The 21224-nt window shown below is 42.0% G+C and overlaps 1 protein-coding gene and 1 pseudogene across 1 annotated transcript in view; one reads left to right on the top strand and one right to left on the bottom strand.

Annotated features, from left to right (window-relative positions):
• The window catches only part of LOC147882601 (pentatricopeptide repeat-containing protein At3g16610-like), a 62734-nt gene extending 57600 nt beyond the window's left edge, over positions 1 to 5134 (bottom strand). Inside the window, exons 1-4 of the mRNA XM_087400457.1 lie at positions 5081 to 5134; positions 4477 to 4635; positions 2200 to 2855; positions 2034 to 2105 (exon numbers count right to left, since the gene is read on the bottom strand). Of these exons, the coding sequence (XP_087256583.1) occupies positions 2034 to 2105; positions 2200 to 2855; positions 4477 to 4635; positions 5081 to 5096 (903 nt within the window). The 5' untranslated portion in view covers positions 5097 to 5134. The remainder of the gene's footprint in view (positions 1 to 2033; positions 2106 to 2199; positions 2856 to 4476; positions 4636 to 5080) is intronic.
• Positions 5135 to 7525: 2391 nt separating this feature from the next.
• Positions 7526 to 8520, top strand: LOC147882600 (uncharacterized; annotated as a pseudogene).
• Positions 8521 to 21224: the final 12704 nt, after the last annotated feature.

The raw sequence follows: 21224 nt of genomic DNA, 5'->3' as shown, positions 1-21224 counted from the left end.
CTAGAGACACTGGTCAGAGCTGGTGCAGTCAAACATTAATGTGGCAGTGATAGCTATGAGATCAATAGCCTCATCATTGACTTTTCGTCCTAGTCATGACTCAAAAGTTCGCCCAAAAGCCTATTTACGGGTGCTCCTGATGAAGACATCTACATGTGGTTGGATCACTTTGATAATCGTTTGGAATACCACAAATGGGCAGATCATCAGAAGGTGGAGGAAATAAGGCCAACATTGCAAGGTCTTGCAGCTGCTTGGTACCACCAATTGGATCAATAGATAAAAGATTCATGGCCTCATTTGCGACTATCCCTTTTCTCGACGTTTAGCAACACAGATATAATCAAGGATGCACTCACTCAATCGCAGGAGCTAAGACAACTACCTTTCAAAAGTGTGTCGCAATTTGGTGTCAAAGTGACACATTTGTTGATGCTTGTTGATGACAACATGGTGGAGGATCTCAAACTATTTTTTCCTCTGGCCGAGATTAGATGCAAATATTTCTCAACATACTCAAGATCAGGGTCTAAAAAGCTTGAATGAAGTGTTGGTAGCACAACCGATCGGATTCAATTCAGCAAAGCATGTGTCCAAAGTTCCAATACTTCCTCCCATACTTCCGACCCCTACATCTGGTCCAACTCCAATGGATATTGATCATGTTCATAATGTCCAAGAGCATGCGACCACCGTTTCGAAGGCCATTTCAAGAAAGTCCAAATTACCGGATCGTGATCCTCAAGGCAAGCCCAAGTGTTTCCTTTGTAAGAAGTATGGCCATGCATGATTTTTTCAAGTTAGTTTCGTTAATAAGCTAAATTTTTATATTGGTGTCAAAAGTTTGTATGCCCTAATAAAAATTAATGTTTGAAACATTCGCCAAGATTTGAGACTTTATGCAAAAATATCTAAAGTTTTGCAGGATTTACATGTTTTCCTTCAAAACTCAAAAGAAAATATATAAAAAAGTACTACATTCTACCAATCTTGTGAAACTAAAAAAATGAGCTTGAAAACTTTTGCTAAGATTTTATATTAATATATAAGCATAGCCTCAAAAAAAACATCCCTGAGTATGGCCACGTGAAAAAAATATTGTCACCAAATTTTGGCATTGCAAAGGCAAGCTCCTATCCAAAGTGCACAAGTTCACCAATATCAACTGTCATTGATCTCGGGAAAAGATCAACTGGGGTAGTTGAGAGAGTGACCATCCCAGCTCCAAACGCATCTCTCAAACTGTCCATGTCATTTGTCATTGAGGCATATTGCAATGGTTCCAATATTTTAGTCTTGGTGGATTCAAGTAGCTCTTTGACAACAGTTCATAATTTTTTTTGAATAATTCTCTTTTGATGACTTATTCTATTCCCCCCAGTGAAGTATTGTTTGGTGGTGCACACACTTTCATTTGTTTGCTCTTGTATGTAATGTTCCAATTTGTTTCAGCTTACAAGGATTTCAAGTACACTCAATAGTGTTGATACATCAGATCTTTCCTCTCACTATCAGGTGCTATTGTCTGATAGCAAACAAAGCTATGATTGATTTCCACAATCAAGTTCTTTTGATCCTAGGTCTCTCTCCAGTCAAATGGGTCTCTTCCCTGACCAAGTATCAACCATAACAATAGTCAAAGATGTGTCGGTCCGAGCACAAATAAATCAGTTGTTGGTTCGATACCCACAAGCATTCGTAGACGAGAAGCCAACAATTACAACCGCTGACATTGTCCATGAAGTCCCTACAGCTGACACAAGGCTAGTGTCTGCAGCACAAAGAAGGTCGCTCGAATAACTAAAAGAGATACACAAACAAGTACAAATGATGTTGAAAGAAAACATCATCAAATACTCCAAAAGCCCTTAAGGCCTCTTGAGAGCCCCATCTCACCAAGAAAAATGATAACACTTTTCATTTTTGTGTGGATTTCAGACCACTCAACAAAGTTAGAGTTTCAAGTGGCCTGCCCAAACTCGAGTAATTTGTTTTTCTTATATTGTTGTGGGTGTATCCCAAGGAATTTTTACCACAATGCCTTCCTCAGGATACTCTTGGATCAATCGTGTCAAAACATTCTTCCGTTCTCTGACAAATTGAACCTGGCGCACAATGTTTAAAGAAATTGTCGAAGGAGATGTCAGCGGATCAGCAAATGGTTAACGTAGATCTTTTTGCAGTGAAAGAGAAACTTACTGTGGCACAGTATTCATGGAATGGACCGTCAGCGATGGTCAAGCTATCTGCATCTGCGTTGATGATCACAAAAGCTATCGTGCCAACAAGAGTAGAGATTGTGCCTCTTGCTGTGCGCATTAGTGACGACGCCCAAGGGACATAGATGGCAATTGTTGTCTCAGGCAGCATTGTAATGTTACAATCAAATGGCTCTCCCTTGATGAGGTTCGTAGTAGCATCTATGTGAAGTGACAAGGTTGATGTACCTCCTCCAACTGCTTTCTTGACAATCGTGGGACCTTCGATGCAGTAGAATGAGTCAGCGACTAGGCTGTCCCTAAAGCTCGACACATATGCATGCCGGACTACCGAGGTGACAGTGTCACAGTTCTGAGAATCAGTGAAATCAGCCCTTAGGCATGTGGAATATGAAACATCCCTAGCCTTGTAGGTCCCGTATTTAACCAACAACTTCCCCTCGAACGTGAATCGGAAGCGTACAAACTTGGACAGCTCAGATATCTTGAGAACTGGCAGTGAATTCCCCCCCCGCACAAAGTTATCTCCTACAGCAACCAATGCTCTAGTGGGCTCACTGCTGCACCTACGAAAGGGGTCGTTGATGGAATTCACTTCATCACCAATTTCTTTTTTCACAACAGAGTTTCTACTTGCTGTAAATATGCATATGCGTCCATTAGTGAACCACTAAACAATAAATCAAATCTGTGTAGACAAGGTCCTATGACTCCTCTTCACTAATGAAACATTGTATGGATGTGTTCCCTTTGCTAACAGCTGGAATATAACAGCAAGCAGAAACTACATGACAGGAGAACAAAGAATTAGGGAGATGAAAACTTGCAAGTTTCCCCTATGCCCACAGTAATAGCAATGCTAAGATAGAGTACTTTGTCTATGTAGGACAAAGGGTACCTATCCCAAAATCAAAGCTGCAATTACAAGGAGCCGGTTTGTATGTCTTGCAAGTACAAATGTGTGACCTCTAGCAGAATGGCAAAAAAAAATTACAGTTTCAGTGCATCAGCACTTACTGTTTTCACTGGACAAAACCTATCTGATGAAAGTATGCATATGCTGCATTGTTGTAACAGCAAACAGAAAATGCTGTGTGTGTACACAAGCTTCTACAACCCCCCTTCAGTGATCACACAGTCTACGAATTTGTTCCACTTCATGGGCAATTTTTTAAATCCCTACACAGTTCGTATCTCCTCCAAGTGTTCTTAGAATCCAACAAAATAAAAATACAGTTTCACTGCATGAACACTTATTTTTTCCCCCTGCACGTATGCATGTGTGTGCAGTAGTTGAACAACAAATAGAAACAAATGTGAGTGCACAAGCCTCTACGATCCCTCTTCAGTGATCACGCACTGTGGAAAAACTCCAATGTAACAGTCTACAAAAAGTACATGGGAGCGAAAACAAGCATTGAGGAGATGGCCCAAAGTGTATTGAATACTAAAACACAAAAAAACCTCTCTCTACAATAAATAACAACGATCTGAGAAGTCTAAACTTGCAATTTTGATAGTGGAAGAGCAAACAGAAAATGAAATATATGTGGGTAAGAGACTACGACCCCACTTGAGCAACTAGGATTGGGTCAGTTTCTTTAAATCTGGTACAAATGCAGTTTAAGAGTCATGGAAAAGCATAGTCAAGGCATGTCAAGCATTGCGCGAAGAATTTTCGATAGCTAGCACATAGTTAACTCTGCATTTAACGCACGACCAACGATCTCAGGAGCGAATGGGCAATTAAAGGCTCTTATGATCACATTTTCCTAGAACAGTTTCTATTCTCCTCGTAAACCAGATGTGATGCACACACTTGTAGTACAAATGGAAAGCGACTTGCACATTTGTAAATTTAAGCTACAAGCCCAGTACGCAACAACATATCCAGAGAAGACCGTTACAAAAGGACAACAAAGTATGCAACAATATATTCAACGACAACTATTACAAAGGACAACCATTCCTTTTCATATGTCCAATATGTGCAAGCAATGACTCCAATTCGATAAGACAAGGAAGTTTCGGGCTTGGCTAAAAGCTACTAGGAGTGCCGTTTCCTGGGAGATGCTAACATTGACTGGCCCGCACATTTCCTATACTTGCAACAGTAACAACTGAGCCTAGGGTTTGAGTAAAAAAACCTGCAAATAGGATAACGATTGCACTCCAAAGTTACCAATTCGTACCACATCAAATTCTGTTTTCTTTTTGCACAGCATAGACAGTTAAAGAAAACAGAAAAGGACATTACCTTCTGCATACGCTTGCCTTGCCACGGCAAGGAAATCTTTTCGCAAGGATTTGGCAGCACTTGCTTTCTGTATTCCACTGGCCTTTGAAATGCCACCAGGTTGAATTGCTACAGAGTACGGTCTCATGACCTTGGGCCCATTCGACGAAGCAGTGTCCTCTGCTTTATAGCAAAAAGACCAAGCGTTGACCTTATCGATTTAAAAAAAAAGGGAAGATGGAAGAGCACATTCCAGAAGTTACTGTGGACATAATTTATCAAAAAAGGATAGCAAGCACAACAATGCTGCAATAGAAAAGTATGCAAATATAAGTATGTTGCAACCCTGGCTTCAAAAGCTACAATAGATGAGGGGCAGTTGCATCTACTTCAAAGCATGGCTAGCAACAATACTATCTCCTCTAAAAGATAATTTTTGGGTCACAACTCACAAATTGCTTCTGCTAATATCCTTCTCTTCCACTAACTTGTGTGTTCAAACAAGAGGAGGGAGTGCTGGCTGGAAGTACAGCGACCATTTCAAGCCAATGTGTAATGCAACTTCACATATGATACTAGTGGGTGCCAAAACTTGAACAGTGCGCACAATCATTGGCCAACTTACTCTCAAATTCGTTCATGGGGAACTTGGATGACTGGCCAACCTCCTTCGCAGTGGTTAATGTGTGTACATATATGCGTATCAATACTTCCTTTCCTTACTGGGTTGACAGCCCTTCCTTTAACCCACCAGACAATCCAAGCAGGTTTTGTGCGGAGCTAGGACCCTTGGAACTCAGCCGGAACATTCAAGCATGCTAGAAGGCCGAGCAAAACGCAAAGCTTTTGCTGATGAGGTAAATTCTCACACAAAAAAATTAGTGATTGTTTGTGATGACAACAGGGCTAAACAACATTTCGGAGAGGCTTGCCTGTTTTCTCTCTTGTAAATATACTGCAAGGCACTTGTATATACACTGCAAGGCAGGAATATAACATGATCATGTTTTATATTCAAGGTCTCCTTGATAGCCTTTTGTGGGTGTTCTTTAGTTTCTCTTTATACTTGTCATAGTAGGATTGTTTAGGTGCAAAATTAAATTTTGTTTTATAGTGTTGGCGGTTTACCAAGCAAATGTTTCTCTTTTGTCTGATTGCAGGATGTGTGCAATATGTGCAATGTGAAGAGGCTATCCAACTAGTGGAGTTTTTGTAAATATGCAGACAATGTGTGGGCTATGGCTGCAGAATGCTTTGAGGACATGCAACAACAGGGTATGAGGCCAGATGCAATTACATTCACACGGAATGCCTTGATTACCGCGTGCAACAAAAGTATGACGATCTTCAAATCTTCCTTGTCCATCTCTAGATGTGCCGAGTTTGCAAATTCTTTATTCCACCAAAAATAATGTTGGCATTCACAAATCAAAAGACAATCAACTCTTGTTGTTTGCTACATCTATTGCATGATTGCATAACCTGCCATTTCAACTCTACATGTCTGCTATTATTTGCTGCTCTTTATTCTGCTACATTGAGCAAGGCACAGCTCATAGATGCATCCAATAGCCTCACATTAAATGTTTGCATATCTCTTGCAATTTCTGTTCATGAGCATTCTGCCACTTTGAGCTAGACACAGCTCATAGATGCACCACATAGCCTGACATTTAATGCTTGCATATCTCTTCCAATTTTGTGTTCATCAGAATTTTTTGTTCATACCACTTTGAGCCAGACACATGCATCGCATAGCCTAACATTTAATGCTTGCATCTCTCTTTCAATTTTCTATATGCATTGTGCCAATGAAGAGCCAAACATAGGCTGATAGATGCAACACATAACCTATTATGTAAGACCTCAGATTGTGTATGCATAAAATTTCAGCATCGGAAACATTCGAATTAGTGGCATATGATATCGCAGGTCCATTTCCAATTTCAAAATTAGGAAACACATATATCATTGTGCTGACTGATTATGTGACAAGGTGGGTGATTGCAAAGCCATTGATCTCAGCAAAAGCATCAGATATCGCGAACTTCCCCATTGATAACGTTATTTTGCAACTTGGTTATCCAAAGTTCATTTTATCTGATCAGGGCACGAACTTCAAATCTGAAGTCATGAAGATTGTGACAGAACTGCTCAATATAAAGCAACAACTTAGTAGTCCGTTGCATCGGTCCGATTGTAATGGGTTGACGGAGAGACTCAATAGAGCGATCAAATTAATGTTGGCAATGTACATTGATCCACAACACACAAACTGGGATGCCTCGTTTAGCAGCATAAAACACAGCTTTACAAGAATCTACACAGATCAGTCCTTTTGAGTCACTTTTTGGAAGACCTCCAAGGTTTCAGGCAGAAACTGGTATGACTCAGATCTTAGACATAAAGAATCGGGATGCGGTTCAATGGTCAGAAGTTTTGCAACAAGCTGTAGAATTCATATGCCAAAATGCTGCTGCACATCTGAAGAAAGCCCAAGCTCGACAAAAGAGATGCTATGACAAGAAACACAAGTTTATAGAATGTGAGCTGGGAGATCTTGTAATGCTGTACTGTCCGACCCGAAAGAAAGGTTTGGCCGAGAAGTTCTTAGCAAAATGGGTTGGCCCATACCCCGACGAGTAGGGCGAGCGACGTACTACTTGCTCAGATGCGCACGTGCTCGAAAGACACAAACGACTGCTCACATCGCAAATCCTAGCCTAGTGGTTAAGGAGTGTGTGTGTGTGTGTGAGTGTGCGTGAGTTCAACCCTTAGAAAAAAAAGCTGAAGCCGTTTCATTCAAGGCCTATCATCCTTTAGGGGGGTAGACGTGGCAGGTGCAGTTTAATGTAATTAGATTAAGTTTATTGTAATGAGCTTTAGACGACATGGCAATGAAGCCGTTTGATGTAACCGTTTTGAGCTTGCCTTTGCAGTTATATAAGAAGAAGATGAATCATGATACTTTGAGCCGTTAAAAATAGGATCTGATACTTTCCTATTCCCCTATAAATGATCTGATACAACTGAACTGGTAAACTTCATATCCTTGTGAAAGTTCGTTAAGATGACAAGCAGCCTGTTCGAAGCATCATCCATGGCTGCCACAACCAACGCTAATGCGGCCCCCAAGGAATCCCTCTTCTTGGTCCCCGTCTTCCCCAACGAACCGCACACCCTCCACTGCTTGCATATCGATCTCGCCTCCAAATCCCAGCAAGAAATCGCCTTCCATAACCCCCACGTCCTTGACTCCATCTTCCTCGAAGGCCATTCCTGCTTCTCTTTCGGTGCATCCGTCATGATTCTAGGAGGCTTTGCCTATGACGAGCGAAAACTTGCATCATCTGAGCTTCACATCCTTAACACCCTGGATGGCACATGGACGAGAAGGGCAAGCATGGGTTTTGCACGGGGTTAGTTCGCATGGGCGATCATGAATGAATGCCTTTATGTGGCGGGAGGCTATGGATGACAGGATATCGGTGCTAGAGTTGAAACAGAAGTTTATGATTTCAAAGCCGGAACATGGTCTCACATCACCGACATGCCCCTGCGGATGTTAGTCGATGTGTTCTTTAAATGGAGAGGGAGACTGTTTGTACGTGGATACATTCAAGAAAGCAAAACCCTGAAGTTTTTTTCGTACCAGCCGTCATCGAATGAATGGAAGGAAGAAGCATGGATGCTCAGCGTACTGAAGGATGTAAAGCCATTGTCCACAAACAAGCTTGTGGCTTCAGGCAATGAAGATACCCTTTACATGCTCGGGTTAGGGGAAACCTCGATGAGAGGGGAGTGTGAGACAGATCCAGTGTATTTGAAGATTGTAAAGCTGAATTCTGAGAATCTCAAGTGGAAGATATTTCGATGAAGTCTTGCACTACGACTGCCAGTGCACAATGGCCATGGACAGACATCCAAGCTTCCACATGCTTGCCGGAAACACGGTCCATCCATTCAGACCAGGATGAGGACATCAAGTTCAAACGCATCAAAGAGGTTCTTAAGGTTTCTTTGCTGTGTCCATCTATGTGGGATACAGCCATAATCACTACCTAGTTGTTTCCATAGCTGAAGTTGGAAGCCTGAAGACTTAGTGTTTCTTTTCTTTTGAGAGTAGATGACTGTCAGAAAGCACCTTTAATGATTGATCTTTTGATACATCTCTGAACAGAGATGGCATTTTGTTTCAAAGCTAATGAGGGTGTTGTGGTGCTCACTCATCCAAGTGAAGGATGACTTTTGATGCAAGCATCATGACCACCCATGCCCCCCGATTTCAGATTGCTACCTTTTCTGCTTCACTTGCACTATAGCAACCTCCTCTGTTATCCATAGTTTTGTGTCTTTGAGTGCTTAAGAACGTCAATCTTGTTAGTTCTAGTTCTGCTAGTAGAATATGTTTATCTCTGTTACTTTATATTGATGAGTTGGTAGATTTTATCAAGACGGCGAGGAGGGGCTAGTTCTTTGTTTGAGACATGCTCTTTGGTGTATGAATCATGTGGTGTTGACTTACTCTTCACTGGAATCGCTTTAGCAGTTGGCTGCATTGGAGTCCTAGTGTAGACAGAGGTAAACCTTTCCGGTTGAATATGCATGATTTGACAAACTAAGGGAAATGTGTACGAGGTGGTGGGAATCCACGTAACTGAACGTAGTTTTTCTTAGCCCAGTTTAGGGACATAATCTTGATAGAGTCTGTTGCAGGCCCTTTACGTACACTGTCGATATCTATGGTTCTGCCCAACAGCTATGTATAGGGCATCCTTGTAGAGAATCTATGTATAAGACATTTTTTTCGGGCCTAAGCTTAATTATACCAAGTCCGGATGTACAGTACAAAAAGTCTTTTGGAAGTCCTATTATTCAATTGTTTGTTTGGTTGCCACATGTATTCATGTAAGATCCTACATGTAAATATTCAAGGTCCATGACCTTAGCATAAACGGTAAAATACCTCTTGGCCCTTTGTACTCCCTTCTCCCTTATGTGGAAGGACATAAGGTAATATATATATATATATATATATATATATATTTGGGGGGGGGGGGTTTGTGTGCTTCATTGCCCAGCTAATAGGTGTTGTTGCATGCAAGCCAAGTTCATGCACCTCCAAGACCAAGCCTACCATCTTCCAAGCTAAGTTGTGGGGCCGAGCCAAGGACATACCCCTTTTGAGCTGAAGTTCTTTGATTCCTCTAAACCAAGTCCTTCATGGTGTTGTAGCATCTGTCATTGTAGTCGTGTTGAGCGACAAAGGTGTTGGCACTGTGGACTTCTTTGGTTGCCATGTGTATTCATAAGATCCCACATTCACATATTAAATGTCCTTGACCCTAGTATAAAGGGTAAATAAAATATCCTTGGCTCCCCAAGGGAATAATGGAGGGTTGGGGGGGGCAAGCCTCAAGACGTTGGCCACCTTGTGTGCTTCATCACCTTGCCATGGGTGTTGCTGCTCATTCTAATTCATCTACAACTATGTGTACCCCCCTCGGCGGCCCTTCTTCTCCCCACCTTTTTCTTCAAATTACATAACATAAAACATATATTTGTACTATATATTACATAACATGGTACATAGTACATTACATATACAAAACATGGTAACATAGCATATTGTAACGCCTTAGGACCTCCTTTGTAGTATATTTTCCAATGATGAGCTCTCTTATACCAACTTATAGCTATAAGTAACATGCAATAATATAGCTCTTTGTGTATCTAAATCTATATTAGATAATTCACAAGTCGCTTGGCCTCATCTTTGAAAATAGTGACTTCAATTCAAAATAATCCTTCGCTTATGGTAGATGCAATAATCAAGTTAGTGCTATCTGTGCTTGTTTCTCTTACATACATATGCAAAAACAATTTGAAATTTCAATCTTCAAAACAAAAAATTTTACTAACCTCAAACTTAATTTGCTATCAAGGCAACCCAAACACACAGGTTCAATATCATATTAGGACACCACTCCCAAAACCCACCCACCCACAGACACCTACCCACACAAAGGGAAGAAAAAAGAAGACGAATAAGAAGAAGAGGGGAGAGAACATAGGAATGGATGAAAATAACAAACCATTGTGAAGAGAGATAAAGAAAGAAATATCTATTGACGTATGCAGAAGACGTCATGGGTCTATGAGGCAAAGTACAAATGCTAAAAAGTGACTTGCTACATCTACATAACTAGAGAAATGGGGGAGTGCACAAAGCTCAACTCCTCTTGAGTTATAATTACGTTCTTGTAATATCATAAGGTGTCCATAACATCGGCTTAAGGGTGAGAGTCATTGGGTTTGGATTTGAAGTCCCTAATATATATTTGTACTATATATTACATAACATGGTGCATAGTACATTACATATACAAAACATGGTAACATAGTATATTGTATCGCCTTGGGACCTCCTTTGTAGTATATTTTCCAATGATGAGCTCTCTTATACCGACTTATAGCCTATAAGTAACATGCAATAATATAGTTCTTACATTACTCTATATTGTATAAATCCTAGTATAATTTTTCATTTTAAAGAATCTCTTTAATAACTTTAATAAATAAAAATCATTTAAATCCATGGATAAACTATGTGTGTGTGTGTGTGTGTGTGTGTGTGTGTGTGTGTGTGTGCATACGTATGTACGTATGTACGTATGCATATATATATATAAGGTCCATGCATTAGATTAATTTACCATGAGAGTCCTCTAAAATCTCAAAGACTTAATAACGGTGTTAATAAACACCTTTTAGAGTTTCGAAACTCTAAAATCTCCAAGAGTTAATAACAGTGCCAATAAACACCATTCAGAGTTTCAAAAAGAAAAAATGGTATAATCTCAAAGAACTCTATAATGGTGCCAATAAACACCTTGCAATAGTTACAAATATTTTTTAAGCAAACACCTTCAAATGACGTATCTTGATGGAGGGGGAAAGAGAGGGAAATTTGTTATTACAAAAAAAAAGTAAAATTAAAAATTGTAATTTAATTTAATTTGTTTTGTTTTGTTTTATTTTATTTTTATCACCGCCTTCATGGTGCTGATCTCTTAGACAAGGGAAGGAGGAAGGAGAGGAGAAGGGAAGAGAGAGGCAGAGAAGGGAGGAGAAAGAGAAGGAAGAGGAAGAGGGGGAACGGAGCGCAGCGCGAGGGAGAGGGAGAGGGAGGAAGGGAGGAGAGCACGATGGGAGCGAGAGTAGAAGGAAAGACTAGAGTGGAAGGAAGAGGGAGAGAGGAAGGGAGAGCCCCTTGCCCCATTCCCTCCCTCCTTCCCTCCCCCCCCCTTCCCCTTCCCCCTTCCCCTTTCCCCTTTCCCCCCATTCCTCCCCCTCTCCCCTTTCCCGTCCCCTCCCCCTCCCTTTCCTCCCTTCCCCCCTTCTCCACCCCCCTCTCTCCCCTTTTCCCCTCCCCCCGCCTTTTCCCCTCGTTCCCCCTTCCCCCCCCCCCCCCCCCCCCCCTTCCCTCTTCTCTATTCCATTAATTTCCTTTCTTCCCTACCCTCCCCAAGATAAATTTTTAAGGGCGAATATTTTCCCAAAGACGAATTTAGGAGGTTCTCCAAACTAGTGTGGCTAATCTTTCAATCTTGAAATTTGATAAATTCACCCAAAAATTAATGAAACTTTATTGTATGAGGTCCAAATTTAGCCCTCCAAGTACTCAAATCGATTGGCATAAGCCATCTAAAGTCATCTATAAGGTAAGAATTTTCAAATTCCAACTTATTAAAAACTTGTGAATGAAGTTTAATTATACTTAAACTAAATTCACAGGCTGATATTTGTAACTCTACCCCATGCCCTAAATCCTAAACCTTGATCCCCTATAGCCTAAACCCAAATTCCTATACCGTAAACATTATTTCCTATAACTTAAACCCTAAAACTTATACCTTAAATCCTAAACCCCATTCCCCCCTTTCCTCCATTCGCCCCTTCCCCCCCTTCCCCTTGTGAAGATAGTGGGAGAGAGGGAAGGAGTCTCACTTGCGGCTTTCTCACATGCACAAATGGGGGAATACACACAAAGGTGGAGGCTGAAAACAGTTTTCCTCTTCTTAGTTGTGAAAGCCAAAAGAACTCTAGTACAAAGAAATAGAAGAACCCTATATGTGGGTCTCAAACCAAACTCAACTAACTAAGGTGGCATACTAACTGAGCCACAAACTAGAGTAGATAAGGATAGCTGTCATCCAGCTATTATTCGTGGGCGGTGTACTAACCGCATCTCCAGCTAACAAGTCGGTGACATAAATACACAACGGTCACCCTGGCATATCGCGAGTGGAGCTCGATATCTCAACACTCCCCCTCGAGCTCAATCCCAATTCCTGCACACCAAACTTGCACAGCTTCTCTGCGCCCAATGCTTTCGTGAATATGTCAGCTACCTGATCCTCTGTGCTGACATAAACTAGATCAATAAGACCTAGTAAATCCTTCTCCCGCACATAGTGATAATGCACCTCAATGTGCTTCGTTCTAGCATGAAAGACTGGGTTCTTTGCCAAGTGTATGCTGCTCATGTTGTCACAATAAATGACAACTGGCCCATCTGTAGACTGATGCATATCATAGAGTAGCTTATGCAACCAAGCTACCTCACATGCAGCCATTGCTGCACCCCTGTACTCAGCCTCTATGCTCGACAAGGCAACTGTAGACTGTTTCTTGCTGCTCCAAGTGACTTCAACACTCCCAAAAGAGAACACATACCCACTGGTAGATCGTCTATCAGAAATACTACCAGCCCAATCAGCATCAGTGTATCCATGCAACTGTATCTGAACCCCAACCTCATAAAATAGTCCATACTGCAATGTGGACTTCACATACCTGAGTATGCGTCTAGCCGCATCCAAATGCGGTTTCCTTGGAGCCTGCATAAACTGACTTACCAACCCAACAGCATAGCTCAAATCTGGCCTGGTAATAGTCATGTAAATCAAACTTCCTACTATGCGTCTGTACATAGTAGGGTCTTCCAGAAGCTCACCTGCATCTGCGCTCAGCTTCACATTCTGCTCCAAAGGAACTGAAATAGGCTTACAGCCTGTCATCCCATATTTGGACAGCATGTCCAATCCATACTGCCTCTGCAAGAGCTGTATCCCACTTGGTGATCTAATCACCTCAATGCCCAAGAAATAACGTAGCTCTCCCAAATCCTTCATCTCAAACTTCTGCCTCAATAGCATTTTCACATGAAGGATATCTTCATCACTATCACCTGTGATGATCAAATCATCAACGTAAATGACCAGCAGCATAATCCCTTTCTCTGTTTTTCTCACATAGAGTGAGAAATCTGCCTTGTAAATCTGAAAGCCAATAGTGACAAGATACTATCCTATCTTGTCAGACCATGCTCTAGGTGCTTGCTTCAAGCCATACAAGGCTTTCTTCAACTTGCAAACAAACTCAAGATGAATAGCATGAACATAACCTGCTGGCTGCTCCATAAAGACCTCTTCTTGCAAATCACCATGCAAGAAGGCATTCTTTACATCCATCTGATGTAAAGACCATCCCTTTGATGCAGCCATAGCAATGGCTGCTCTTACGGTTGCCATCCTTGCAACCGGGCTGAAAGTTTCTTCATAATCAATGCCATATGTCTGTGCATACCCCTTGACAACGAATCTTGCCTTGTATCTATTCACAGAACCATCTGCATTGTGCTTGATCTTATAAACCCATTTACAGCCAATTGCATTCTTGCCTTTAGGCAAAGGCACCGATTCCCATGTAGCATTAGCATCCAAGGCATCCATTTCTTCATCCATGGCTTTCTCCCAGTTTTCATTTCCCATGGCTTGCTCAAAAGAAGTGGGTTCTGGTTCCTGTATCACTTTGACCATATAGGCATAGTGAATGGCTGTAAATCCATCATATTTCAGCCTATCCACAGGATACCTGACCCTGGTAGACCTGCGCAAAATAGGCTCACTTCCAGGTGCTCTCAAAACATCCCTGGTCTTCCTTACTCCAGGTGTAACAACAGAAGGAATACCCAACTCATCATCAATGCTCTGTTCTGAGCCACTGGATTCACCATCCACACAAGAGTGACCTGCATTCACATCAAACATGGGCTGATCTACCTTCTCGTTTCCTTTTCGTGATACCTGCGTACCACTCTCTGCATTGCTTTGAGGGGATTCTCCTGATCTCAATCTGCCTGCCTATGGCGAAGTATGTGAACCACTGGTAGAGGACACTCCAGGTCCACTGATATTTTGTGATTGCTGCTGTGCATTCTGTGCAGCATTACCATTTTGTGCATCTACATCAATCATCACATTTACTGGTTTATACCAGCTGCTCATCTCATCAAAAACAACATCTCTGCTCACTGTGAACTTTCGTGTAGAAGGGTTATAGCATCTATACCCTTTTTGCTACAGAGAATAACCAATAAAGACGCACTTCTCAGCTTTTGGATCCAACTTGGACCTCAACTCATCTGGCACATGGACATAGGCAATGCAACCAAAAATTTTCAAATGAGAAATATCTGGTTTCCTACCAGTATACATCTCCTCTGGTGTCATGCCATGTATTGCTGCAGTGGGAGTCCTGTTCATTATATAAACTGCTGTAGCAACTGCTTCAGCCCAATAATAATCTGGTAGATCTTTTTCATTTAGCATAGCCCGAGATACCTCTCCAATATGCCTGTTTTTCCTTTCTGCAATTCCATTTTGCTGTGGGGTATGACTGCATGAATATTGCTGCTTTATACCATGCTCCTGCAAGAACCTTGCAAACTCATTTGAGAGGTACTCTCCCCCTCCATCTGACCTTAGGCATTTTATTTGCAGGCCTGTTTCTTTTTCCACCATAGCTTTGAAAGCTTTGAAGTGCCCAAACACTTCACTTTTCTTTTTCATAAAATACATCCACAGTTTTCTGCTGAAGTCATCAATAAATGTGACAAAATAGTGACAGCCTCCAATAGATGCAGCTTTTGTAGTCCACACATCAGAGTGGATTAATTCCAATGGCTTTTTACTCTCTTGAACATGCCTAGGAAAAGGTTTCCTTGCCTGCTTCCCAAATTGACAGGCTTCACAAACCTTGTGCATTTCTGCAACCTTGAATTTAGGAAATCCTGCAACAATATTTTGGGCTTGCATTGATTTAAGTCGCTGTATATTAACATGACCAATGCGTTTGTGCCAAATATCAATATCTGCAACTACACCGGTCCCATGTGCAAACATTGCTGCACTCAATTCAGGCATGTCCGTATCCAACGTAAACATCCTGCCCTTCTTCTTTCCTTTTGCTATCAAGCGACCGTTATTTTTCATATCCTCAACAAAGCATCCATGAGGATTAAATCTAACCTTCAAACCCTGCTCAACCATCTGACCAACAGAAACCAGGTTCTTGGTGATGTTCGGGACATGAAATACATCAGACAAGTATTTCTTTTTCCCATCCTGCATAGACAAAGGAATTTTGCCAATCTGCACAATAGGATGTGCAGTATCATCACCAGTCTCCACAAATCCTGGTTTCTCCATTTTCCTTGCATCTTGCATCCATTCTGCATGACCTGTCATGTGGTTTGACACACCTGAGTCAACATACCACACATCATTTTGTTCTTTTGCACTTGTCACAGAATTGGTCATATGCTGCACTGTTGACTGGGAACATTAGGAAGAACAGGTTCTTCTTCATTTCCTGTAATGAATTCCCAATAGCCTTTTCCCATCAAGAAATTCGTCATTCTAAACTTCCATGCCTGGAAGTTGTTCTTGTCAAGCTTTTTAGTGACAATCTGTGAAAGAGAATCAGATGCCATTACAGAACACTGCAAAATATTCTGTCACTGCAAAAAACACAGCATTTGCCTCACACGGGCAGATCTGCAAAACTGACGAAAGTGGTATTTCACCACACAGTCACTTCCTAGTGACGATTTTGCATCAACAGGCAACAGGCATGAATCTGCAACTCCCAATATCTCTGCACACAGGCATACGATGCAATTTTTGTGGCAACTTTCCACCGACTAGCCGTGCAGTGGTCGCACAGCCAAAAACAGGGCCTTTTTTTGAGTGCCTGCAAAGAACTTCCGCCTTCAAAATGAGCCCCAAAATGGCCTCAAATCAGAAAAATAAAGTCACTAAGGGCTTCGCCCCTCCCCCGCAGCATATACTGCGCTCTCGCCACACCGCGAAGGGCGTCTCAATCTGAAACAGTGCACTCTTGCACTTCTGGCTGTGCTACCTGCAGAGATTTGCTCCCAAAGTCGAAATAGGAAAGCAACACTGGTCTTCTTACCAGGACACCACGAACTTGGCTTGCTTTCTTGAGCTCCTTACCACGAACAAGGCTCTGATACCATGTGAAGATAGTGGGAGAGAGGGAAGGAGTCTCACTTGCGGCTTTCTCACATGCACAAATGGGGGAATACACACAAAGGTGGAGGCTGAAAACAGTTCTCCTCTTCTTAGTTGTGAAAGCCAAAAGAACTCTAGTACAAAGAAATAGAAGAACCCTATATGTGGGTCTCAAACCAAACTCAACTAACTAAGGTGGCATACTAACTGAGCCACAAACTAGAGTAGATAAGGATAGCTATCATCCAGCTATTATTCGTGGGCGGTGTACCAACCGCATCTCCAGCTAACAAGTCGGTGACATAAATACACAACGGTCACCTTGGCATATCGCGAGTGGAGCTCGATATCTCAACACCCCTCCCCCCATTCCCCCTTTCTTCCATTCCCCTCCCCCCCATTCCCCATTCCCCTATTCCCCCTTTTTCTCCATTCCCCCCTTTCCCCCATTCCCCCTTAATTAGGTTAGATTAACATGTGTGCAAAGCATCGTGCCATCGAGTATGAGAGCATTCGAATAATACAGCTTAGATACTATTTTTTTGCGCTTGTGCATAACACGGTGAAAAATGGACTGTGTGACATGTTTGACCATTGAAAGCATATCCGATGGAGATGATATTTGCACGTGCCTCAACATATATTATATTGATGTGTATGCAAGGTATAGCACCCATTGGATATGAGGGCATTCGAATGACATACCTGTGCATAGTACTTGGTTAAAAAACGGGATATGTGGCAACTTTGACCATCCAGAGCATATCTGATGCGCACAATACTTTGCATACAGATCAACATAGGTTGTATTGATTAATTTACAAAGTATCGTGCCCATCGGGTATGTGTGCAATTGAATAACACACCTCAAAGCGTGTGTTTTTTATGGTTGTGCATAACACTTGGTGAAAAATGAGGTTTGTGGTGAGTTTGACCATCTAAATCATATTTGATGGACACGATACGTTGCACAATTCTCAACATCTATTAGATTGACTTGTATTAACAGTATCATACCGATTGGATATAAGTGTATTTGAATAACACACCTCAAATACTATTTTTTGATGGTTGTGCATAATACTTGATGGAAAAAGGGATTTGTAGCGACTTTGACTATCCAGAGCGTATATGATGGGCATGATAATTTGCACACATCTCAAAATAGGTTGTATTGATGAACTTGCAAACCACAGCATATTTGATGGGCAAAATACTTTGCAAAGACCTAGTATGTCTGCATTCAAATAACACACCTTTAAACTCTATTTTTTTGCAATTGTGAATAAGACTTGATGAAAAAGGCGATATGTGACGACTTTGACCATCCAAAGCATATCCAATGGGGATAACACAGTAAAAAAGGGGTTTGTGATCATGTGTTTAACCATCCAATGCATATCCGATGGAAAGATATTTTGCATGCACCTCAAAATAGGTTTTATTTTTACTTGTGCAAAGCATCGTACCCTTTGTGTATGAGCGCATTTGCATAATACACCTTAGGTACTATTTCTTGGTGGTTGTGCATAACACTTCGTGAAAAAAGGTGTTTGTGGTGCGTTTGACCATCCAAAGAATATTCGATGGACATGATATTTTGCAGATGCCTCAACACAAGTTGTATTGATGTGTGTGCAAAGTATCATGACCATTGGATATGAGCGCATTCGAATGACACACCTTAGATACTATTTTTTATGGTTGTGCATAACACTTGGTGAAAAACGGGGTTTGTGGTGACTTTGACCATCTAGAGCATATTTGATGGGCATGATACTTTGTAGATAGCTCAAAATAGATTATATTCATACACGTGCAAAGTATCATGCCTATCGGGTATGTGCATGTTCGAATAACATAGCTCAGAGCATGTTTTTTGGCAATTGTGTATAACACTTGGTGAAAAATGGGGTTTGTGGTAAGTTTAACCATCCAAAGCATATCTGATGGGTAGGATACTTTGTACAAGCCTCAACATAGGTTGGTTTGACATAAGTGAAGATTATTATGTCCATCGAGTATGTCCGCGTATGAATAACACACTTCAAATAATATTTTCTGACGGTTGTGCATAACACTTGATGGAAAATGAGGTTTGTGGTGACTTTGACCATCCAAAGCATATACAATGGGTATGATAATTTGTACGTGCATTAACATAGGTTGGATTCATGTGTGTAGAAAGTATCATGCCCATCGGTTATGTGCATGTTCGAATGACACACCTCACATACTATTTTTTGATGGTTGTGCATAACACGGTGAAAAATGGGATTTGTGGGGACTTTGACCATCAAAAGCATCGCCAATGCATATGATACTTTGCACGTGCTTTAACATAGACTTGGTTGACACATGTGCAAAGGATCATGCCCATTGGTTATGTGCATGGTCAAATAACACACCTCAAATACTATTTTTTAGCTTAAGGTCTAGGATATAGGGTATAGGGTATAGGGTTTAGGATTTAAGGTATGGGTTTTAAGAATTTAAGTTATAGGAAACAGTGTTAATGGTATAGGAATTTGGGTTTAGGCTATAGGGATCAGGGTTTAGGATTTAGGGTATGGGGTAGAGTTACAAATATTAGCCATGCTACAAATATTAGCCTGTGAATTTGGTTTAAATATAATTAAACTTCATTCACAGGTTCTTAATAAGTTGGAATTTGAAAATTCTTACCCTATAAATGACTTTAGATGGGTTATGCCGATCGATTTGAGTACTTGGAGGGCTAAATTTGGACCTCATACGATAAAGTTATGTTAATCTTTGGGCGAATTTATCAAGTATAATTAAACTTCATTCACAGGTTTTATAAGTTGGAATTTGAAAATTCTAACCCTATAGATGACTTTAGATGGCTTATGCTGATCAATTCGAGTACTTGGAGGGCTAAATTTGGACCTCATATGATAAAGTTATGTTAATTTTTGGGCAAATATATCAAATTTCAAGATTGAAAGATTAGCCACACTAGTTTGGAGAAGCTCCTAAATTCATCTTTGGGAAAATATTCACCCTTAAAAATTTATCTTGGGGAGGGTAGGGAAGAAAGGAAATTAATGGAATGGAGGAGAGGAAAGGGGGGGGGGGAAGGGGGAGGAGGAAACGGGGAGGGGGAGGAAAAGGCAAGGGGAGGGGAAAAGGGGAGAGAGGGGGGGGGAAGGGGGGAAAGGGAGAGGGAAAGGGGGGGGAGGGGAGGGGAGGGGAAAGGGGGGAAAGGGGAAAAGGGGAGAGGGGGAGGAAAGGGGGGAAAGGGGGAAGGGGGGAAGGCAGGGGGAGGAAGGGGAAGGGGGGAAGGGAGGGGGGGAGGGGGGAAGGGGAGGGGGGGGGGGAGGGGAGGAAAAGGGGGGGATGGGAAGGGGGGATTGGGCAATGGGCAATGCGGAAATGGGGGAGGGAAGTTTGAATTTTAGAGCGGGAAGTTTGAATTCCTTGAGGGAAGTATATTGACTCTCTCTCCCTCTCCCTCTCCCTTTTCAATCATACCCTCCCTCTCATCGTGTTCCCCTTCCTTCCTCTCTCCCTCTCCCTCTCCCTCTCCCTTGCATTGCATTGCGCTTCCTCTCCCTCTCCCTCTCTCTCGTGTTGCGCACCTGTTCCCCTCCCCCTCCCCCTCTCCCTCTCCTTTCTCCTCCCTTCTCTCCCTCCATCTTTCTCCCCGCGTCTCTCCCTCCCTCCCTCTCTCTCTCTCTCTCTCTCTCTCTCTCCCCTCCTCGTCTCCTCTCTCCCTCCCTTTCTTCTATAGTGTGCGGCGGTGACACACACACATCGAGAGAGAGAGAGAGAGAGAGAGAGAGAGAGAGAGAGAGAGGTTGCACTGCCACGGCAACACAGCGATGACAAGCATAGCGCAGCTCTCTCTCTCTCTCTCTCTCTCTCCATCGTTACTCTGTCTCTCTCTCTCTCTCTCTCTCTCTCTCTCTCTCTCTCCTTCCCGTACCTTCATTCCTTTCCCCTCTTCTTTCCTCTCTTTCCCTCTCTATTCTCTTTTCTTCCTCCTCATCACCCACCTATCTAATTAAATTTATTTTAAAAAATTAATACTCCCTTTTCTACTCTTCCCTTCCTCTCTCCCTCTCCCTTCCTCTCTCCCTCTTCCTTCTACTCTAGTCCTTCCTTCTACTCGGCTCCATCGTGGTCCCCTCCCTTCCTCCCTCTCCCTCTCCCTCTCCCTCGCGTTGCGCTCCATTCCCCCTCTCCCTCTTCCTTTCCTTTCTCCTCCCTTCTCTCCCTCTCTCTTCCCATTCTCCTCCCTTCTCTCCCTCTCTCTTCTCTTCCTCCCTCCCTTGTCCAAGAGATTGGCAGCGCGGAGGCGGCAATAAAAATAAAAATAAAATAAAACAAAACAAAACAAAACAAAACAAAACAAAATAAAACAAA

The sequence above is a fragment of the Dipteris shenzhenensis genome, chromosome 29, assembly GCF_047967505.1.
Source record: "Dipteris shenzhenensis isolate YYH24624 ecotype China chromosome 29, Dip_SZ_1.0, whole genome shotgun sequence".
NCBI lineage: Eukaryota > Viridiplantae > Streptophyta > Polypodiopsida > Gleicheniales > Dipteridaceae > Dipteris > Dipteris shenzhenensis.
This window is presented reverse-complemented; position numbering and strand designations above follow the sequence as displayed.